This window comes from Rhipicephalus microplus, chromosome 10 (genome assembly GCF_043290135.1).
Source record: "Rhipicephalus microplus isolate Deutch F79 chromosome 10, USDA_Rmic, whole genome shotgun sequence".
Lineage (NCBI taxonomy): Eukaryota > Metazoa > Arthropoda > Arachnida > Ixodida > Ixodidae > Rhipicephalus > Rhipicephalus microplus.
The window spans coordinates 56518265-56532880 of NC_134709.1; the positions used below are offsets into that span (position 1 = coordinate 56518265).

The following is a 14616-nucleotide window of genomic DNA, read 5'->3' on the forward strand; positions in this document are numbered from 1 at the left end:
ACGAAACGTAACAGAGTGGTGGAGGTGCTGGGTACAGTACGTCAACGAACCACGGAGCCACAGCTGTTTGAACTTCACCGAAGGCCTATCTCGCTAGCCGGACGTCTTCTTCTCTTATCTGCCTGTTCCCCGCTACCCAGAGGCTCACACCCAAATCACATATGCATAACAATATTGAATTTTTTTCAATTTGTTTTACTTACGCCACTTTAACGAGAATAAAATTGCTCCTAATAAATTTCTTTATAACAATAAGCACTGCTTCTTACAAAGGGTCTTTAGTCTACAGTTTTATAGGAATCAATGTGCAAAGTCAAGACTTTTGAAATGCAAGAGAAAGATGACAGTCATCGTCACGCTAAATCGGCATGGCCTTAACCCGATGCTGGTGTATGTTTCCGACCAGATAAATGTAGGGGCGGATTTCGTGCCCGCCAATCTATGATTAGGGGGCTGCTGCTTCTCTTACCCACCAGGCCCCGCCCCACCCATTCTAACAATGGAAGATTATAGCAAACAAGGACCTCTTCTATTCCTGGAAGAGGTCCTTGTCAGAAATAAATAGTGTGTATGTTTTCGTGATTTGCGCTTGTCCTTGCCATTAGTTTGAGCTGTTCAGAGTTTTAAGAAAGCCAGAATGCTTCGCAAATTTAACGTACGTTATACTCCAATTTTACCGTGAATCCGCTCTGAACTTCGGGAAATGAATCGTAAAACGCTGCTCAGGACAGCAACATCCCACAACGTCAAGATGGCTTTCACAGTTCAGATGATAGACGTACCCTGGCACACTCCTAGCAGTCCGTAGATAGACAGCCTCCAACCGCTGTCTGCATGCCACGTGCTTCCATCTGCCTGGATGACTTCCCGACTCCAGCTGCTGATCCATACCGACGAAAGTACCTGGCAACGAGAACAGTATTCGCATGCGACATCTCTAATTGCAGCAACCAGAGACCACATTGGTGGTTCACAGGTAACCGTGCAGCGAGCGAAACAGCTTTGGCGGCTAAACTGAGCACTTTAATCTTAAGGTGAAGGCGAAAATGGCAGCGGTAACCTAAAGGTGAAGTTGACAGCGGCCAGCATGATTGATATTCTTAACTTTCAAAAATGCGATGAGCAGAGTGGATTAATTTTACCGAGCTTCATTATTCAGCACTAAGTTGTTGACAAAATTTTACTTATTTCAGAGTTATGAAAACTCCCTCATGGTTTGTTCAATGTGCCGAGCGATTCACCAGGACATTTCACTGAACATTGTTGTGAAATTTCGGTAGCGTGCCGCAGAACACATCGGCTTCTGGGTCTTTTTAATGTATAAAAATGCAGCCCGTATCACGATAAATGTTAGAGTTGAAATGACCTAGGAGCCTCTGTGGTTTCGCTCACGGTACTATGATAGGTGTGTCGTTGGTCTTAAATACGCAGAACAGCAAGTACATGTTGACAACTACTCTTGTTCAGATTTTTTTCCGACACTATTTCCCGTTCAGTCACAGCGAGATGCGGTGCTTCTGTGCTGAGATGGCGCGACATTGATGTGCCCCGAAATCATGGTCTCGAGTTGATGGCTAATGTTCGAAGTCAAGGTACAACAAAACAGATGCAGCAATGTGTGCATGCCCGTGGAAGAAGAAAACAAATATGGGTAATGGAATTGCGGGAAAGGGGGGGGGGGGTCTGTGCTGTACATGGAATTTTCAGTGCTTTTACCGTTCCATTCATCTTTGTCAAGCTATGCGTAGCTGCATAGCGCATATTTGGTAAGAGACAAAGAAGAACACACACCGCCACATTCAAGAAACTCGCCCATCAGTCGACTCACCGAGATGGAGCTGTGAGCGTGAGTCTGAGTCCGAGTGAGTGAATATGAGCCCGAGTGAGTCTAGTTGAAGAAATTATTGGTCAACAAGTCCTAGTGAGCTTTTAGCACAAGATATACTAACCCGATAGCGTGAAAGAGCTCGTTTAGCAGCACTTCCAGTGTCGGTGTCAATGTCACCGGCATTGGTTGTGAGCGAGAAATCGTCGTCTTGTCCGTGATCAAAAATAGAGAAAGTTGAAAATAAAATGAATAAAAATCTTGGATGCTAGTGCGAATTTAATCTAGACCGTTTGTGTAGCAAACAGTCGCTACAACCAAGCCGCGTGTTTGCTTTAAAATGCCGTGACAATAACTTCCCCTGCTTGGAAATGCTGTGAAAATAAGTTTTGTACTTTACAAACACACACATCCTGCATGCAGGCTTCCCAATAGAGCTTTTGAGAACGCAGTAATATTGCGCGGTATAAGCTTACATTGCCATCGAGCACGTGAACATGTGATTATCGTAACGACGTCGCGGTTCAAAAAGCCGGCTATCTATTACAAAACGCACACACGCTTATTCTCTTGAGACCACATTGACGGCGCATAGCAAGTTCTAAATTATTGAAGGCACATAATTGCTCGTGGCTTGAAGCATGCTGCATATAGCACAGAATTCAGCTCGATATATGCGAAAACTTCACTGACGCAAGCCACATTCAACTTTATCGATTACATTGTAGTGATACCATATTTAAGCTTCCCGAGTAACAACTTACAATAAAAAAGTATGTAATAAGCGTTTGATGTTTGCGCAAAGGATGGCGTATCGCTATCACGTTAAACTCTAGAATGATGCTTAAAGCCCCCCCCCCTTTTTTTTTTAGCGAGTGAGTGAGATTCATCTTTAATTGCCGACTTGTGCATACAGCCTTTGACTGGGATTTGTGTGCGTTTCTATGTCACGTACCGAATGCATGCTTTGCAGTTCAATAATATGGCTATACTAGCTTACAGCAACACATTCTCTTGGAATATATTATTCATCAATGCTTATTGAAGCTGTAGTCACATTTAGTGGAGATGCTGTGAAGAGCTCCCAGTACCTTTAACGCATACACACTGGTATAGACAGCAAGAAAATTTCACAGGACTTTGGCTCGGCAAGCAATTATGTTTTAGGGATGAGAAATAATTGATGACCTACTGGCCGGCTTTCTGGACTACAGTGCCACTTACAGGTTTGTAGATTCATCTGGAGGTTATGTTACCACACAAAGCAATGATGTAGATTTCTCTGAGATTTTGCTTAGATATGCTTCATCACACCAGCAGTGAAGTATTGGCTGCTAACCAAGGCTACCAAAGTGTAATCGAGGTTCATTTTGAAGAATAATTCCTGCTACACTGTTGTTTCACTCACGTCAAACGCCCGGCAAGCGCCGTAGCTCACAAGGACCAGGAGGAACATGATAGGCCCGAAGCGTTTCACGTAGTCGCGGTAGATCTCGTAGTCGACCTGGGAACGTCGCAAGAACCACCGTTATCTATAGGTGTGAAGAGGGCATCAATGCTGGCTAACTGGTATTTCATGGCGAAGATTAGATTGCAATACCCAGTAACACACTCATTAAACTAAGAAATAAATTACCATTAACCCTGACGTATTCCTGTAAACCACTCAAAGGTTAAAGGCATACCTTTTTCTTCGCAATCGATTCTATTGGTACTGATACCACCGCATGTTCTGAGTTCAAATCTTGGTCGTAGAAAGTGCGGTTTCTTTGCGCTTACTCCAATGCGTCTCATCACTATATATATCTTGCAGTGCGCACTGCACCGCGGCGGAGTACGCTGAACGCACCCAGTTCCTGTATTTTTATTGTTACGAAAGTTGTTATGAAATCACAACGGCTGTGTTTGGCACCGTATTCAAGCGTCGCCGCCATCGATGTTTGTAACCTCTATGACGTTGATTAACAAAGCAACTATATAATTAGGGAAACACCCTGAACAGAAAGGAATTCATGGAAGACAGACAGACAGACACACATACAGACAGGCAGGCAGGCAAACAGGCGGGCAGGCGGGCGGGCGGGCGGGCAGGCATATTAACGAATGGACGGACGGACATACTGATGAATGGACGCATGGACGCACGGATTAATGCACGGACAGTCACACTGATGGACGGATGGACAAATGGAAGCAAGAACGAATGGACTGACGGAAGCATGGCTGAACGGACACATGGATAGGCTGACAGAAGTATAGCCACACAGACGGACGAACAGATGCTTCGTCCCATTCTTCATCATTCACTCCGTGTGTATACTGTGACTTCTTTAGGGGCGAAGATCTTTAAGCTGTGGGTCATGTGTCCTCAATGTATGTTGTTTGTTGTTGTTGTTGTTGTTTGTTGTTGTTTTTGTTGTTGTTGTTGTTGTTGTTGTTGTTGTTGTTGTTGTAGTAGTAGTAGTAGTAGTAGTAGTAGTAGCAGTAGCAGCAGCAGTAGCAGTAGTAGCAGTAGTAGCAGTAGTAGCAGTAGTAGCAGTAGTAGTAGTAGTAGTAGTAGTAGTAGTAGCAGTAGCAGTAGCAGCAGCAGCAGCAGCAGCAGCAGCAGCAGCAGCAGCAGCCACCTTTCGTTTAGTCCTTGAAATGTCCGCTGGATGGCGGTGCTTGTATATGATGAATATATGGTGAAAATACGCGAGATGGTGGTACTTGGTGTGTTCACTAGATGGACGGATGCACACACACACGCACGGACGAACGGATGGACAGATGGGCAAACAGACAGGCAGACAGAGACGCAAGGATGGACGGACGCACGAACTGTGCATGGACGGACCAACACACGGATGGACTGATGGAAGCAAGAGTGAACGGACAGACAAAAGCACGAATGGACTAACGAATGCTTCGCCCAACTGATCATCATTCACTCCGTGAATATGCTGTGATTTTTGGGGCGAAGCTCCTTAAAGCGGCACCCGTTCGTCCGTCGTAGTAGTCGTAGTCGTAGTGTGTAACCAGTCTTACGTTTTGACCTGCAAGGTGGTGCCGGTGGGAGATTTCTCCTGTGCGTTTTTGAACAATAAAAAATTCGCAGCGTGCGCATAAACTGAAAGCCGAATTCTCCTGTGTCTCATTTCCCATTAGCAGCCATTGGCATGTACAATGAGCACTATCTGACAAGAAAGGGTTGTTATACTCGCTGGGCGTAATCTCCCCGGTTTTAGAAAGGTTTAGCGAGCGTTGAGACGCATTGCCATGAATACAGTGAACTAGTATATACCATGAACTCGAGGTGGTCAAAGGTGGGAAGTAGATACGAAGCGCAAGCCGTAAGAAAGTAAAAGCCGAATTGTCCTGTCTTTCATTCCCCATTAGCAGCCATTGGCATGTACATTGAGCACTATCTGACAAGAAAGGGTGGCTACGTTATACTCACTGGGCGTAACCTCATTGTTTTAGAAAGGTCTAGCGAGTGTTGGGCCACAGTGCCATGAATACAGTGAACTAGTATATACCATGAACTCGAGGTGGTTAAAGGTAAGAAGTAGACACGAAGCGCAAGCCGTAACAAAGTGTGCGTGTGCCACCTCTCGTTTAGTCCTTGGAATGTCCGCTAGATGGCGGTGCTTTTCTATGGAAATATATGATGAAAAGATGCGAGATGGTGGTACTTGGAGTGTTGAACAGATGGACGAACGGACACACAGACAGACACATGGACGGACGCATGGATGGCTGCACGGGCCGACGGACGCATGGACGAACGCAGGGGTGGATGCATGGACGAACGCAGGGACGTACGCACGGATGGACGTGCGGACGCACGAACAGACGCACGCACGGATGGGCGGATGGACGTACGCACGGCCACACAGACGGACGCATGGACGGACGGAACCAAGAACGAAAGGACGGATGGATGCTTCGCCCCACTCTCCATCATTCACTCCGTAGATATGCTGCCATTTGTTTTTCTTACACTGTGAGAGGCACACAGACGTTCGTTTCATTACGGTAGGGTTGACGTGTCTACTGAGACGTGAGGCGAAGCTAGCGATTGAGAAATCAGTGAGATACGGGATCGATTGCGCTGTCACGTCCTACCCTTGTAGGCGAAGCTGAAGCGTAATATAGGTTTTGTTTTATTTGGGAATAAAAAAATTTGCATTGTGATAAAATGTCACCTCATGCATAAAGCGCTTTACTTCTGCGGAACAATTTAAACTTGAATTTTTTTAGAATATTGGGGCAGGGGCTATAGCCACTGACATGGTTCTAACGAATCTCAGGTTGAGATTTTGGTCTACAGCGGCTACGTAAAGCGATATAATTGTTCCACAAATAAGGTGACAGTTCGGTCTGCACACGCAGAGCCACCGTTAAAAAAAAAGGGCCTAGCCTCCAACTCTGGGCGGGACCTCTACTGTGTGAACGTAACTGGATGATGAGGGGTCGGTTAAATGCTCTGGGACACGGTGCCTTCAGGTGCCAACTCCCCTTCCTGACAACGGTAGACAATTGACAGAGACGCAACGGCTTAATTTCTGTCGACACGGCCTCATGAAGTGTGGGGCCCACAGGGCAGCTTCACGCTCTCCCACGGTACAGTATTAAGTGCTCTAAATCATTAACAAATATTTCGAAACACAGTGCTCTCCCTTAGTCGAGTATGAAGCACTCGAAATCGCTAAACATTTTAGGAGCGAAGCTCCTTCAGCCGAGGGTCATTTGTCAACTGTATGAAATATGTAGCCACCTCTCGTTCCTTTCTTAGTGTTCGCTAGATGGCGCAACTCTTACATGATGAAAATATATGATGTTAAAAAATCACAGCATATCCACGGAGTGAATGACGATCAGTTGGGTGAAGCGCCCGTCCGTGCGTCTGAACGGACGAATGGTCAGACAGGCGCACGGACGGGCAGAAGCACGGACGCACAAACGGACGGACCCACGGACGGACCCACGGACGGACCCAGGGACGGGCAAAATCACGGATGGACAGAGGGACGGACGGACAGAAGCACGGGCGCACACAGACGGACGAACAGAAGCACGAATGAACGGACGGATGAACGGACGGGTGGATGGACGGGCGCTTCACCTCACTCATCATTTACTCCGCGGATATGCTGTGATTTTTCGCCATAACCAACCTTGCCAATGTGGAACGCTTCTTCCTCTACAAGATGACCGTGCGTGGCGTAGGCCGAACGGTTGCCTTGAGGGTTCGGCCTCTTGGACAGCGTGACGGAGAGCGAAGACATCTCACCGGAGGTCAAGTCGAACGTCCTACAAACGTGTACATTGGGCTATACTCGTTTGTTTTCGGGTTAATTAACGTAGGGCCACACAGATTGCACAAGTGTCTCTCAATCTTTACGGATACGTTCGCGACTGCCAGACACCCTTCAAAATTCGTAACCACGGCTTCAGTGACCTCGAGCATACTGTTGCAGCTATGACACTACAGCATTTTGTGTACAGCTCAGGTTCTCCTTCTTTTTCTTTTTATTTTCACGTTGTTAGCCCATTACCTCTAACTGTATCACCGTTTGCGTATTTTAGCATAGTCTACAAAATCGTTTCGTGAGCCACTGGAGTGCCCATGTAAACAAAGAAATAACATGTGAAACATAATTATGCGTGTGAATCTAAATTATAAAAGGAATGATGAAATTCAGCCAGCTTTTACGGTAGAGCGTAACGCGCTTAATGGTTTCGAACATAAAATCAACACGCAATATTGTATGAAAAATATTTTTGTCACTGAGGTACTCATTCAGCGAACTGATTTTCATGTTCAGAAATAAGTTTCCTCTATGGCTGGACAAGGCCTAACAAACCCGCAAAATCTTCAAACCTCTCATTGTATTTAAAAACAAAAATAGAAGGTAAAGCTTTTAGACTCACAGTATTTGACTAAACACGGCCTAATACGTCTTACCTAGGGTTCGTTAACAAACACCACAATCTTCAATACACGGGAGCCTGCGTTTCGCCAACGTTTCAGTGCAGCCTCCTGAATTCTGCAGGATTTTCAAATCGAGTTGGTCTGGCATTCAGAACACAGAGGCCATTACTTCTCGCTAGGTAATATATAAGGGGTTATAAAAAAAATCAGCTCTTTGCAAACCTCTTCGGTAATGTCTGGGATATTGATAATTTCTGAAGCCAATGCACGTGGCTACGAACTAGCTTACAAGTCACGGAAAACACTGCATCTGACTGACATCTGGTGCACATATCTCAAAACTCATTACATCATCCTACCGTCTACAGATGCGTTTATAAAATATTGCTAGAGTGGCAAGATAAAATCTCAGCGCTTCGCAAAAAAAAAGCAACATTGTGTTCCTGGAAGTCCATGCTAATTTAATATGCCGAAAGTTTATGGACTGAAGGTGGTGCTTGATATGAGCCAATATGTCACTGACCGGTTTTCTTAATGGACCCAAAGTCTGGGCAATTTCCGTAGGAGTTTTGTTTTAAGCAAGGGACGGCGCACTGCTCTCCCACAGTTGAGTAAGAAGTACTCGAAATCGTTAAACACTTTTATTCAAATACATTTACCAGGAACAATGCTTTCTAACTTCATAATTAGTGAAATGTTAATCTTAAAAGAGAAAAACAACACTATATGCATGTAAAGCGTGCGCCATCCTAAAACAGCATGTTTCTGAGACAAACCAGAGGCAAAGCGTGACTTCGTCTTTGCCGCTGATACGTTTTATTAGTTGCCGCCCAGCATTTCTCATTTCAATCCTCTTTGATCGACAACGAGCCGGATCACTCACTTGTCGTCGCACATAGCCCTGATCAGAGGCCTGGCCACGCCACCGTCTGGGGCTGCTTGCTTTCTGTGCGGCTTCTGTTGCACCACCGGCGGCGAAGAAATGAGGACGTTCAGCGCCAGCCCTTTGTCGAACAGCCGCTGGCTATATGGAGCGCGGTGGATCTCCTTGACGCGTCCCTGGTGCATCACTATCACCATGTCGGTCATGGGCAGCAGCGACATGGCGTTGGTTGCCAGAACACGGGTCTGTCCGTGTGAGGTGTAGCGAAAAAGCCATGCGAGGTGGAACCCGAAACAGTGGGGCTCAGGCAAAGCTTTTTTAGAAACGAAAGCTTCCATAAAAGAAGTACCAAGTGTGCTTTATGATGACGAATTTCTACGGATTTATGGAAAGTTGGTGACTACAATCATTGAGAAACCGTTAGATATGAATCGTATATGTCATTGTCAAGGGGTGCGGCCTGTCGGTACACTGCCTTGCGGTAGACACGAGTCCACCTGTCGAAACATTGGCACAGGTGATAATTCCGGCTGAATTACTTCGCATCGCTTGAAACCACCTTATTCTTCTGAATTTCGGTCTCTTTTGCATTAACTCATAATAGCGATATGTTGCTAAAAACCATAGAGTGCGCCATTGTAAAGGAAGCGACAGAGAACAAAGAGACAACGCCCGTACGCTGGGCCGGCTGTTCTAAGTGTGTTCTGAGTCACTCGTCTGCCCGCAAACCACAACCCTTTTCTGCCCCTTTTTCTTCGGTCATCACAGTAAACATCATTTGTAAGTATAAGGAAATATACTGTAGGTGAGAAGGCCAGTACCTTGTTTCTTAAAAGTCCTCGAGGACCGATGACGCCATGGAAAAGCGCCGAGCCGACTTGGGCATCCACGGCGCTCAGTGGGTCGTCCATGATGTACAGATCGGCGTTCTGGTATACTGCCCTGCGAGGCCAAGATGCAGTCGCTAAGTCGACGTACCAAGCGTGTTACACTTCTTTGAAACAGTGGTGTACCTTGGAGTAACATTTTACTATGTTACTTTATGGGTGTACTGCTTTTTGCGAGACGGCTCGGTGCTCTCCCATAGTTGAGTACGAAGCATTCGAAATCGTTAAACCTTTTTTAAAGACAGTAGTCTTTCTTGGGGACCTTCAACAAAAAAACTTTGGTCTGTGTGTCTGTACATTTGTCTGTTTGTCCGCCCTAACGATATCTCAAACGGCAACAAACGGCCAACCCCATCCACAGCGGCCACCAATATTGCTCAACGTTTAGCGTTCATAGATGTGCGATTGTCAATTAAAAAGCCAATATTGCGCATATCTGAGGTGCCACAACTACGCTTCGATGTTTTGCATGTCTGCCTTCACACTAGAAGATAAGGAATGTAGCGTTTATCGCGCTGCGCTGACAGTGAAACGCGATGCTCAAAGAGGTGTTTCCAACGCATTGCTACGACGTCATGGTGGTGGCCCCTGCCCGTCGCTTTGCGTTCTACACCTCATCACCTCCGAGACTGGCACGAATCTTTCTCCGCGGGCTACAAGCCTTCGCTTTCGAAAATAACTGCCAGAAGGCGCTTGTGTCTAACGTGCCTCGATGCGCTCATCCACTTCCGCTACACGCTAGAGGCACTCTAACGCAGCACCTCCAGGATACCATTCACCGATTTTTTGCGCGAAACATCAAATAAACGTTTTGTTCACTCTCTCCAGATGCAAGACTATCGTCTTTTGACGACATTTGCGGTGTAACATGCAGATTTGGAACCAATTTTTTCTCAACAGGAAACTGAGTGATATTTCCTACCACATTCCCTTTCCTACCAGGAGCATTAAAGTAAGGTCGGGGGGACTCTATCGTGAGCACACCCTGAATCTGGACGGCATCGAAGGAGTGGACGTTATAATACACCTGGAGTGACCACGGACAGGAAATCTTATCACGTGACCTCTACTACAATACAGATAATTATTCCGACACTATTGTTGGTGGTTGCCTGCCAGGGTGTCCTGCTAAACCTATTTGACGTTCGCTCCCCGGAATTTTTCTCTAGACCCTGGATAGTGTAAAAGCGATATTTAGGAAGGGCTCCACTAGGGGAATTCGCGATCATCTCACTAAAGGGGCCCTGCAACATTTTTTGAAATAATCATTAAAGGGCTCCTTTACTGGAGTCTGACTAATCACGTACAGCTAATATATTTGGAATGCGCCAAATGCCAGTGGATAAGGTTGTCGCGTGCATCAAGTGCTCTCTCTTTCTCTCTTTCCGCACTCGTTCCACTGAGTGCGCTGACAGTGAGGCAACAGGGGAGGAGGGGCTGACACGAGTGCAAGACACTGCCCCTCATGTAAGCGTACGTGTTATTCTTGTGCACGTTTTTTTTTTTTAGAACGTAAGGCTTGCTGTAATTATGATCGCGAGACAGCGTAGAGAAACGTTATTGCCTTTCGCGGCAGCCGCCACTATATATAAATACACAGTATGCAGCTTTTTTTTCATAGTTACTGCTTCCTATAGTTTTTCCCATGCACATCTTTCCCATAGTTTGTGCGACATCTTGTCGCACAAACTATGGTCAGCAAATGCTCCGTTATCAGCCACCATCACTGATAAACCAGTTGCAGAGAACAAATGGCGTCGATATTGAAAAGTCAACAATGAAAGTGCTCCGGTATATATCTACACAAATGAGCCAAAGCATTTTTCATTTTGTAGCGGAATATGAACTTCCGGAATACGAATATATTGTAGCGGAAGTTCATATTGTAGCGGAACACCATGAGTGGTTTGGTTCTCGAGCGCATGAGCTTACGAACTCAAGCTGGAACGTAGTCGCCGAACCACAAGGCACACCAGGTGATTCAGCAACGACACAGAAGGGGATCACAGTGATGTCAAAATAAACGGTATACCAGTATCAGCGAAAGCTGAAGCGTGGCCACCAAAGGCGCAGATAGCCAAGCCTTCTATGTGTGTGTGGTGGGGGGGGGGGGGGAGATGATTTTAAATGAAAAGTGAAAAGTGGGCCCCGTAACTGTCTTTGAGGGGGAGGACACCTCAACAGTGGCTCACGAGGAGTGGGGGTAAAGGAGGGATTAAAAGGACAGGATTAAAAGGTAAAGAGATAGAGAGAGAGAGAGGAAGCAGAGAGTGAGGCGCAGGAACAGCGAAGGACGGAAGTAAGGAGAAAATAGGAAAAATGGACATGGTCGCAGGAGTCCGAGGACAGGGCACCACTCGGCGAGGGCTCTTGTCAGCGTCAGGAGATGGCGTACGGCAAGCCCAGTCGGCCAGAACTGCGCTGTCGTCGGAGATAGCGGGGGCACAACCGGTCGTCACGAAATCCAGCGAGCGAGTCCCTCTACGTGGCTTCCAAGCCTCTATATGACTGCCGAGGTCACAGGCGTTGAACGACTCCTACCTGTAGGCGCATTCTCCACCAGCACATGAAATGTCCGGAGAGCAAGGATGATAACGACACACAACGGCTTACGATTCGCTAGAATCGATGCTGCACAAGGAGCATCTGGCTTCTGTCATGCGGATGACGTGGGAGTTGAGTGCGCCTCCATTTTCGGGCAGCGGCGTTGCCCCCCTGTGTGGATTGACTGCGCCGACATGTCTTGTGCGCCACGTGTGGTCCGCTGCGGCTTTTCCTCTGCATCTTCTTTCCGAGGGAAGGGAACAGTATAGTCGCGGATGCCTCCAGCGTGCAATTGGAAGTATAAGAGGAGGACGACGATCGCGGGTGCACTTGTGGCACGCGGCAGCTGTTGGCTGCTGACAGATGTGGCCGAGCCTCAGCGCAGGAAACATGCTTCTCTGTCGGCCCCGAACCCCTACAATATAATATTGAACTGCTCTTGCGCTGCACGTAGAGGTAATCAAGCAGGTGATAGATGAACTGTCCAAACCTGGATGAGAAACCTTCGAAGGGCACTCACGGCTTCTTAAATTTCCCATTATTAAGAAGATTCTACGCCAGATCTGGCAGTTATGGCGAAACAGCTTTAGCCCTTATACTACAGTACTGCGACCTTTCCTGCTTGTACTGTTTCAATTTATTTGTGCTCTCTTAAAACTCTGTCACAACTGCGCACCTTCCACATTCCAGTATCTTACTTGCCCTGACAAGTGAATAGAGTAAAATGAAACGTTTATTCTGATGAGTAAAAATCAGAGTAAACTCAGGTGAATGTAGGTGGGCGCATAATTCGGCATTACCCCAGTTTGTGCATGTTACATGTTAAGCTACATGGTCACAGAAAACAGTGGTCCGTGTGCATGAAGCTTAGCGAACGGCACCTCTAGATGTTGCAAAGGCCACCAGTACTTTTACTATACGGTCGCACCTGGCGAGGTTGATGCGCTGCTTTTGTCCACCACTGAGGTTGACCCCACGCATGCCCAGTTCTGTCTGGTCACCGGCGGGCAACTGGGCGAGGTCGGTCTGAAGCTGGCAGGCCTGAACGATGCGTCCGTAGAAGCACGAGTGGTATTGCCTCTTGAGGAGGATGTTTTGACGCACCGTCGCGTTCTGGATCCAAGCCTGTTGAGCGACGTACGCCACTTTGCCCTGCGCGGAGGTCCCAATTAAAGGCGATGTATTGTTGGAGACCCGTACGTAACATCGATTAGCCTATTGAACACGTCCTCGCATTGCCAACGCTCAAGCTAGTGGAAGACTTTCCTGCCTTCGTTGCACAAAAACAAATCAAGAAATGAAAGCCGCAAAAAATAAATTGGGCGCCATCGATTGGCCATCTTCACGTAGCAAAAATGAACACCAGTAAAAGAAGCAGACTCTGTGTTTCTTAAATCGGTGGTTGCAGCACATCGACAGTTTTTCAAAAAGCAGTCATCTCATGTACTTATAAGGTGGCGAGTGTGGCTAGTTGGGTGATGTTATATTAAAAATTAGTTTAAAGCACACTGAAAAAGTAGGCGACGGTAAGCACTTTCATATTGGGCATCTTCAGTGCACTACGAACGGGACTCATGCTTCCCCCGCACGACCAAGCCAACGTGGCATTGATACTCGACTGACACAACAAAACACGTACGAGCAACATACCGCTACGTTTTCTTTTCTACACAGTGCTCGGAACTAGCCTAACATTACGCGATTGAATACTTCATTGTTACGTCACAAAGCTTGGTATCTGCGGCGTCCAGATGGCGCCATCGCTTCTTCCAAGAAAGCCACGCCTTTTTGTTTTTTTTTACTGCTCGTGGACGGGCGTCACAAATTGAACAACAGTTCCGCTTATGACTACATTGTAGTTATATGAGCGTGCAATGTTGGCATCACTCACCTTTCTGTCGAGTGAGCCCTTGACGCATCGCAACTCTCCGAGGATGGCAGACAAGATAGACGTCTTGCCAGAGCCCACCTGACCGACGACAGCCACAAGCTGACCTTGAGCGATGTGGATGTCCACGTCCTGCAGTACCATACCCCCTTCCTGCCGGTGCCAACTGAATGACGCCTGGCGAATGGTTACCGCGTCACCTACAAGGAGGGGGGGGGGAGAGTATCAAAAGTCAGGTATTTCATTACGTAGCCAATTTTAAGGATCCCCTCCCCAACCCAAAACACCGCTGCACGTGATGTTGCTTTCGCACTGCAGCCCGGATGTAAGGGCTTGCTAGCTTTCTGCCCCTCACGTGGTTTCACACTTCGTCCAGGATCGCATACCACAGTATACGCAGCTGGACAATTGTGCCACTGTGCTACTATTTTCTATACACTCGAAGCTGCTTTTCTGCTGCACTGTTTATAAAGCCCTGCTGGAACTAAAACTAACTAGGTAAGTTCATTTTTAATCTAGAAGCGAACCAAGAGACCTTCATATTATTTCATAAGTTTTTTATGGAGTGAAATAAACTAATACAAACATCAAGTCAAACACACTTGGGCCCAGTTATACTTGTATCATGTCAGTGACAAGTGGTTTAAAATGCCACCTAATAACACACGCAAC

General features: G+C 46.8%; 1 protein-coding gene across 1 annotated transcript in view; it reads right to left on the reverse strand.

Annotated features, from left to right (window-relative positions):
• Nucleotides 1-765: 765 nt before the first annotated feature.
• Nucleotides 766-14616, reverse strand: part of LOC119181682 (multidrug resistance-associated protein 1) — a 45100-nt gene continuing 31249 nt past the window's right edge. The window contains exons 14-20 of the mRNA XM_075874645.1: nt 13948-14144; nt 12985-13208; nt 9447-9567; nt 8626-8870; nt 6985-7120; nt 3234-3329; nt 766-903 (exon numbers count right to left, since the gene is read on the reverse strand). Coding sequence (XP_075730760.1) covers nt 766-903; nt 3234-3329; nt 6985-7120; nt 8626-8870; nt 9447-9567; nt 12985-13208; nt 13948-14144 — 1157 coding nt within the window. The remainder of the gene's footprint in view (nt 904-3233; nt 3330-6984; nt 7121-8625; nt 8871-9446; nt 9568-12984; nt 13209-13947; nt 14145-14616) is intronic.